At 33.0% G+C, this 9,250-nt stretch overlaps 1 protein-coding gene across 1 annotated transcript; it reads left to right on the top strand.

Annotated features, from left to right (window-relative positions):
• The first annotated feature begins 863 nt into the window (after nucleotides 1–863).
• LOC133310447 (LOB domain-containing protein 13-like) lies at nucleotides 864–1,911 on the top strand. The gene is made up of 3 exons (XM_061511385.1): nucleotides 864–885; nucleotides 1,104–1,372; nucleotides 1,492–1,911. The coding sequence occupies exons 1-3, from the start codon at nucleotides 864–866 to the stop codon at nucleotides 1,909–1,911; spliced, it is 711 nt and encodes a 236-aa protein (XP_061367369.1).
• The last annotated feature ends 7,339 nt before the right edge of the window (nucleotides 1,912–9,250 follow it).

Genomic DNA, 9,250 nt, shown 5'->3' with positions numbered 1-9,250 from the left:
AATGACACAACTTTATATCCTTTAAAATGATACACACTCTCCCCTTTTTTATTGGGTTTGATGTTTTTCTATATATGTATAAAAGTATGTACTACACATATGAGATCATGCCAAGAAAAAGAAAAAGAAAATATAAATATCATACATTTTTATTTGTGTAGAAAATAAAATTTATTTTCTAAAGAGAAATTAAACCATTTTTTATTTTGCGGAAAAAGATTTGCATGTGGGAGTCGTAGGTGAGGTTGAGTCCGTGTAATATATAAGCTGTGATAGCTGTTGCACTGTTTCACATCTCTACCTCTCCATTATAAACTGTTTCCAAAAAGGGAGAAAATGGCAAGAGATTGTTAAAAAGAGCAATCCTCTAATGTAATTGGTCCCTCATACATGACTGGTCCTTGAAAACATGTGACAATTACAGGACACCCAATGAAGGGAAGCATACCACTTTGCAGCCCATAGCAATTTCCCCAATAATATATTCTTAAGAAAAAACTCATCTGCTAAATAGTCTGACATTGATGTTTCTTGTTTGTTTGTTTTCTAAAGTCAATTGTCAATTTCCCACAAGGACTAACACGTGTGCAAGCCATTGACAAAATGAGTGCTCTTTCTCTTTCTAAATGGCTAATGCAACCTAATCCCTTTGTTTTTATTTTCTCCTATATTTCTTGTAGTTAAATTCTTTTTCTTTTTGTTCCTTATAAAGAGCATTGACCAACTTTTCCTAATTACTTTGCCTTTTAACTTTTAAGTGGTTGTTTCCCTGCTCTTCTCACATAGATTGTGCTTTGTGTTGTGTCTGAAACAAAGTCTTTCCCCCTCTCAATCCACCACTCAGATCAAGACAATCAACAGATATGTTTGGATGTCCAGAGACAGGTAAATATTACCAAATAAACATTTTTCCAGCTCTCTTTTTCATATTCTAGATAAAGGAAACAATTTATTCATCACCTGATCAAGTATCTAAAATTTTCACTATATTGTTGTTCTTTGCTGATGGTGCTGGGGCATGATGCTCTAAAGCAACAAAATATCAAAATATGCATTATTGTTTGTGTAGAGACTCAGGGTCAAGATTATTGTTTAACATGGAGTTTTGTTTTTTGCCAAAGAAAGATTAGATGAGATAGCAAAGGTCAGAACAGAGGGAGAAGCATCTTCTCAAATGGGAAGAAAGCATTTTTATGGTCCAGCTTTAGGGACAACCTTAAACACAGTAACCCCTTGTGCTGCATGTAAGCTTTTGAGAAGAAGGTGTGCTGAAGAATGTCCTTTCTCTCCTTATTTCTCACCACATGAGCCTCAAAAGTTTGCAGCTGTTCATAAAGTGTTTGGTGCAAGCAATGTCTCTAAGATGCTAATGGTTAGATCCTAACTAGCTCAGACATCAAATTAGTTACTTTTGTTTTCTTCAATTGAACTTACTATACTCTTATTGAAGCTATATTGATTTGTTGTCAAATTTTAATTCTATATAACTAGGAGGTACCAGAGGGCCAAAGAGCTGATGCAGCAAATAGTCTTGTTTATGAAGCTAACTTGAGGTTGAGAGATCCTGTATACGGATGCATGGGTGCAATATCAGCTTTGCAGCAACATGTTCAATCTTTACAAGCACAACTAAATGCAGTAAGGGATGAGATACTAAAATACAAATATAGAGAGGCTGCTACTCTTCTTTCTTCTCATGCTGCTTTGGTTTCTTCTGCTGATGCAGCAATTCCTGCAGGTTCACAAGGTCTTTCTCAACCTCCTCCTCCTCCTCCACCACCAAAACCATTACCTTCTCCTCCTGTTGTTCTTTCATCCTTGTCTTCATCTTCAACTTCTGTATACACTACATCTAAAAGCACAATGAGCCATGGATCCATTTCCAGTGAAAATGTTCCATACTTTGTTTAGGACCAATTAATGTTTCCTATTCATTTTGCTGTACGAATACTCATGCTTTCTCAACAGAGTAGAATGTATCACTTGACCCTATCTGGTCATCTTTCATTTCCTCCTATTTTGTCCGGTTTAGAGCTTATGGGAAATTGAAATTAAATCCCATTACATATGCTTTTTTTTTTTAGTAATCTTTTTACATATGCTTTTGCATAAACACTATTATGATTTTATTCATATACAATTTCTATTTATGCATCATTTGTAAGAATAATGTATTCTGAGTGTAGGAACGGCTAGGATATACTACAATTCCTGCTTTTAAATTTCACCAGATATATAACTGGAGTATTGCAAGTTTCATGGTGTGTACAATTATGTTTCCTTTTAGAAGTAGTTTTAGTATTAGAAGGAGATTCAAACTGATGTAAAGATTAAAACCCAAAATGGAGAAAAAATGAAGAAATTAAGTCAACTGAAAAAGTCTAGATATTGGTAAAAAGAGATTGCAGAATCATAAAGAATACATTGAGAAATGCATGGTCTGAGAGCTATGATTTTATTATGGAACTGGCGCTGAAGATCACATGAACAGATGAAGGTCTAGCCTTGAACAATTGGCCATTGCACGTGGGGGGAATATCTCCATTTGACTGAAAGCTTAAGTAAGTCACAAACGAGTCTGTGCCATCTGAGGATTTGAAGGAAGTGAAAGATTTAAGTAAAGATCTTAAAGGAGAGAGAGAGAGAGAGAGAGAGAGAGAGAGAAGGTACGGTGGCCATGATATAGCTCCTGTTCCCATGTGAAGTTGAACGTGTCATATATGTATAGATCTAACTTATATTGCATCTCCTTTCTCGTATTAATTGGATTCTCAAATCTTATTCTTAATATGAAAAATAACAATCATATCCACTTCTCTTTTATAGTTCTATATATATTGAATAAATGCTTACGGAAAGTGGTAGCTAGATTGCATCGTAAACAGGCAAATCCTGATGAACAAAATGCAATGCATACACTTAATTTTCCCATAAAAATGTGTGAAACTTAGATATAATGGTAATGGAATCATGTTATCATCAAAGAAATTAGGTAGAGTAATAGCCAAATAGAAAGGTTCAGTAGTATGGCTAAAGCACCATTTTAAAGTTTTTGGACAAAAGAATTGTCCGGTTAAAGCTGATTGCATAAGTTTTTTCAAAGTAATGCAGTCAAACATGACACCTATGCTGACGGGACTAGTCCCGTCACTCATACTGACGGGACTCGTGCCACGTCAGCGCCACGTAAGCAGTCCAATTACCGTAAATTTTCGGAAGACCATAACTTGTGACTCGGGTATCTAAATCAAATGATTTTTTTTTTGATTTTACATAACTTTTCAAGATCTACACAATGACAACCCATTTGATATATTTTATCTCCCACAAACATAGTCTTATGGATAAACACTCTTGTGATTGTGATACAATTGTTACAAATTCAAACTATGTTTGTGAGAGATAAAATATGTCAAACGAGGTATCATTGCGTAGATCTCGAAAAGTTATGTGAAATCAAAAAAAAAATCAACTGATTTGGATACCCGAGTCACAAGTTATGGTCTTCCGAAAATTTACGGTAATTGGATTGCCTACGTGGCGCTGACGTGGCACGAGTCCCGTCAGCATAGGCGACATGTTTGACTGCATTACTTTGGAAAAACTTATCCAATCAGCTTTAACCGGGCAATTCTTTTATCTAAAAACTTCAAAATGGTACTTTTCCCGTAGTACTATAGTTGCTAGCTCGTAGTGCAATCTAGAATAAAAGAGTTATATATATATATATATATAGTAGAAGAGATATTTTTTTTTACGGAATAATCATAATTACTGAGAATATGATAGGAAAGTATGTATAACCAAGCTGAAGAGAACCAACCTCCTTTGTCGTTGAAAACCAAAGAATAAAAGAAAAAAGAATGGTAAAATCATTTTCTTGCATTGTCATAAAGTTGTTCTATGTAAGTAATTAAGGTGTGCGATCTAAGTCAATCTTTTTACCAACAAAATCTCATAAACTATGAAGCACTCGATTCCTTGACGTGTGAAACTCAACCTGAGCTAGTGGGACAAGATAATTAATACATATACAATATATATATATATATAGAATGCTCCATTTTGTATTATTTATTCCCTCTTCCATCTCTGTTTCCATTTTTGTGTGGTAGTTTAGACGAAAGATGCGTATAGATTATGACACAGATCGAACTTGGTTTTGTCACCGTTGCTTGAAATATTCGCATCTTAGACCCAACATGGCCATTAGTGATTATTCAATTTACTATTACTTAAAAGTTCACTTAATATTCAAAACTTCATCTTTCCAACAAGGCATCGTCTTTAATTTCATGTCAAACACCCATCAAGAAGGGAAGAGATTTTTCATTTTTTTTTTCATTATTTAGTTAATTTGATCAGAGAAAGCAAAGAGAGTTTCATAACACGCAATTCAAGCTAGTTGGGCGACTTAGTGGAAATCATGTCATATATTAACTGAAAATATTCATAAAAAAACATCAGACTGATATCGCATTTATGTGGGGTTGACAACTTCTAATATGATATTAAATGTCAGAAAAGATAAATTATGTGCTTGTGAGGATTCCTAGATACATACATGTACATTAATGATAGGTCTTTGGATCTATATGTGATTAAATTATAGAATCGATCTATTTTGTCAAAGATACATATCTATTAACGCATTCACATGGATATATGATATATCTATCTATGCCAATTAACAATTAGTGAAGCTGTGTCAAGTACTTAATCAGAGCTCCTTCTCAGTGACAGGGACAGCTCAAAACTTGCATTGTATTAATGAGTCTTCACATGGAATCATCAACTACAACTAGTATAGTATAGCATACAGATGATAAGGCCCTTTAAATTAAATTAAATAGACGAATTCGTTTAATTCATGAGTACGGTCCATTGATAAAAAAAAAAATTTCTTTTTTCTTTTCGTTTTTCAATACACAAGACTAGCTAGGTGAATTAAGCAAATACAAAAGTCTGATATATCATCTTAATACCTTAACCTATTAGCTATTAAAAGTGAAAAAAGCAAAAACATATACAATAGCCAATACATAAAAACTTAAATTTTATTGAGTTTTTATTTTATTTTTTATGGATATGTACTTAAGTACTTTGGATTTGTTATGGTTTAGTTTTAGATGAATTGAAGGCTATTTTTATCCGTTTTGTTGTATTTTCAATCTAAGATTTTGATTTTAGGCATTTAGAATAATATTTTTGTGAATAAATTAAAAGCAAATGGTCTGTTTACGCTTGCTTGTTAATTGTGTTACCATTATATGAGGCAAGTTAATAAAATACCATTTTTTTTTTTTATAACAAAATACCATTTTTTTACACTGTTATCTTTTTTGTCCCGCCCATTAAACCTGACCCGGTTTACATCCTTAAATTAGAGGACTGAGCTTTGGTTTGAATAGTAAAGGAAAAGAAGCATAAGAAATACTATAATAATAATAGGTATACAAAAAAAAAATTACTATAATAGAAGCAGAAAAAGAGAGGGGGGGAGTTGATTAAGTAAAAAATCAGAATAAAGCTAACCATTGCCAAGCCGATGGTTAGCAGATGACCGAAGAAATAGAAAATGGCGAATCTTAATATTGTTGGAGGGTTCCCTAAAAGTCTGAGGACCAGTCCATTGCTTTTGTCAGAGATAAAATAAAATAAAGAAGCAGGTTATATTTAGAAACTTTTTTATTTACAAACTACACTAAGTAAGACCGGTCATACTTTAATCATGCAGTGTACGACCGGTCGTACTTAGTGTAATTTGCACACACAAAAATTTGTAAACGGATCCTAAAATAAATTCTCCTAAAAGACTAAGAGAGAGTACATGTCCTTCCCTATCTTTTTTTATTTTTTTGAAGTACCTTCTCTCTTTTTTTAATAGTTGTCGTGCAAACTTGTACTTAAATAAGGGTTTTATAACTGTTACTTAGTAAAAAAGTTGTAAAGTTATGTTATAGAAATAACGATGATGGTTTCATACTTTTTTTTCTTTTTTTGAAAATAGTAAAGGATTCTATTATTATTATTTTTTATAATATAACTTAACAACTTTCTTATAACACAATATCTATAAAATCCTTTAAATAAGGAATTAATATTTCTTATGTTGTAAAAGATATATATATATAAAAAACAGTGTGAGAGACCTATGTGAAAACATATGAAGAGAAGATAGAGAAAAAGAAAATATGATCACGTACACTTTTATACGTGCCTAAGAAATTAAATTATCTCTTACCAAACATTAATCCTTTTAAATAATCAGTTTTCTTTTGATTAAATTTTTGGAAAAAGTTATTTACAAAACTCTTACATAAATTTTTATTATGAACTATTTTAAATATAAAATAAACTATCTACAATGACGATGTGCAAGATTTGATCTTTCACCATAACATCATCTTTTTGGATATTTTCACGGTCTGTTATTTCATTAATCCGGTTTGAAGTAATATTTTTATTATTTGATTAAACCGGTTTGATGTATAATATTACCTAGCATATTACTATAATCTTATCTAATTATATATAAGAATCGCAACGATTCGTTTTAATATATATAAAGGATTTAAAAAAAGTAAAACATAAAAAAGTGGAACTAATAAAACACGGTTTTAAATGTTAAAATAAAATGAAGACCAGGGCATACATGCAGAATGTATAACTTACACCTATGTTCTGGCTTGATAGCTGGCTGCCCGATTGTGGTCCTTTGATCTCATATGCAGGTTCTCAGTTTTCTATTAGTGATACTCTTCAGAAGGTGGTGGACTACGTGGATGAATTGGGGCAATGGAAATGGAATTCTCTTCGACAATTGCTTCCAGATTCTGTGCTGCATCGATTTATGAATTTTCTTCCTCCTTCTAGTCAAGATGGCCAGGATCATTTAATTTGGAATGGAACGACAGATGGCAAGTTTACTGTTAAGTCAGCATATGCAATATTAGCCATCAAAGATACTACAATCCAACAGTTTCCTTGGGAAAGTGTTTGGAGATGGCAGGGGCCAGAAAGAATTCGCTTTTTTCTTTGGTTAATGGCATGGGAGAAGCTGATGACTAATGTTTGTAGACTCCGCCGCCATATGGCTCTTTCAGATCTGTGTCCTAGATGTAATCAGTCTAGTGAAACTATCCTTCATACTATTCGCGACTGTCCACAATCAAAGGAAGTATGGTGCATGATAATGCCTCATATAAATCAGCGTGAATTTTTCAACCTCAACCTGCACAATTGGATCATTTTTAATTTAGACAGCTCAAAGGATTGGGGGATGGGGTCGGACTGGCCTCTTTTATTTGGAATCTTAGCCTGGAAAATTTGGAAATGTAGGAATTCTTGGGTTTTTGAAGGTGATCGCCAGAATGCTTATTCACTTATCCGTTCAGCAATTGGTTTCAAAGATAGTGTCGCTCTTGCAGCTAACCCTGTTTTTGGAGCGGGCAATCAACCAAGGAATCGAATAGAGAGATTGGTTGCTTGGTGTTGTCCTCCTGTGGATTGGGTTAAGCTTAATGTTGATGGTGCATGTGATGCTAATGGTACTAGGACTGGGTGTGGAGGAGTTTTTCGCGATGCCTCAGGAACTTGGATCGTCGGATTCTGTAAAAATTTAGGCTCAGGTACAGTTTTGCATGCTGAGTTATGGGCTTGCTTGGTTGGTTTGGAGCTAGCTTGGGATAGAGGTTTTAGGCAAGTTTGGCTCGAAGGAGATTCTCTTTCAGCTCAACAGCTCATTACAAATGGGTGCCACCATGATTACCCTGCGGCTAATTTGGTGAATCGTATTCGAAATTTGATGCAGCGAGATTGGCAGATTTATATGTCTCACATTCACCGTGAAGGAAATAGAGTAGCGGACTTTCTAGCCTCTTACTCTTATGGTTTCTCTTGGGTAATTCAGGAATTTGATTGTCCACCGTCAGGTTGTATTGATAGTCTGTATGGTGACACTATAGGTGTTCACTGGTCTAGGCTTTGTGCCTAGTTTCTTTTTGTTGTGTTTTTGTTTTAATTTCCTATTATTTCCAAAAAAAAAAAAAAAAAACAAAATAGAAATAAAAAAAAAATAGCAAGAGTTATAGAATAGGAAATGGATCCTCTAATGTGAAAAAAAACATGACATGGTCACGTGAGAAGATCACAATCATACAAAAGTAAATCAACGGTTATGATTTTGTAATTATCTATTTTAATATATTTTCTCTCTCATTATTTATTACCATTGATCTATCTTTGTATGGTTATGATTTTCCACATGACATAGTCATGTGATTTTCCACATTAGAAGATCCAAATCCTATAGAATAAGAGATGAGAACAGCACAAAAGAAGAGAAACATCTCAGAGTCATCTTGAAAATACAAGAAAAAATGCATCCTTAATAAAAATTCAAGACTTCATCTTACACCATTCTATCTTTCTATCTGTTGATTCTATTGTTTTGTTTAAATTGATTATGTCCAAGACTTTCATTGCCAAATTAGACTAGAGCATTTCTCTTTGGTTAAGGATGAGTTCGATACAGTGGCGGACCCAAAAAAATTTATAGTGAGGGGCGAAAAAAAATTTATATTATAAAGAAAAAATACATACAATCGTATATGAATCTAATATAAAAAGTTTGAAAGAGTTTTATTACAAAATTCAAGGTCAATTCACTTAACTCTTGCTTTGCTTTTTTCATATTATTAAACTCTTCTATAATTGAATATGTGCTAAAATTCAAAAAAATTCTTTTTCAATATATGTAATCAAAGAAATTGGTCTTCCATTTGATTTCGAAGTCTAGGTCATGATTATTTTCATGGCCAGATTTAGGAAGGGACAAGAAATTGGTCTTCTTATAATAATATGATAAAGCTCTTTCAGGAGTTGCCATAAAAACGGGATAGTGAGTACAAGTCTAATCAATCTATCAATAAGAGGATAAATAATTGATTTTTCAGATGTGCCCGATTTTGAATTTTTTCTTGGGCCCTAAAAGTTTGCTACTTCATTCGGAGAAATTGCAATTTCAATCTCTAAGTTTTATGTTTGTTTAAGTTTTTTTTTGAAATTTTTAGCCCAATTACTTAATTTTTTTAGTCCAAATTTAATTTTTTTAATCCCAAAATTATATATCTATGTATATATAGTAAAAAAAAACTAAAAATCAGGGAGGGGCGATGGCCAACCCTAGCCCCTCCTCTAGGTCGATCCCTAAACATAACTTAATTATTGGACGTAGGTATTATGAATT

This window comes from Gastrolobium bilobum, unplaced genomic scaffold (genome assembly GCF_033153095.1).
Source record: "Gastrolobium bilobum isolate Gb01-03AN ecotype WA unplaced genomic scaffold, APGP_CSIRO_Gbil_v1 utg50887, whole genome shotgun sequence".
Classification (NCBI taxonomy): Eukaryota; Viridiplantae; Streptophyta; class Magnoliopsida; order Fabales; family Fabaceae; genus Gastrolobium; species Gastrolobium bilobum.
The sequence above is the reverse complement of the archived record's forward strand: the minus strand, read 5'-3'. Positions and strand labels throughout refer to the sequence as shown.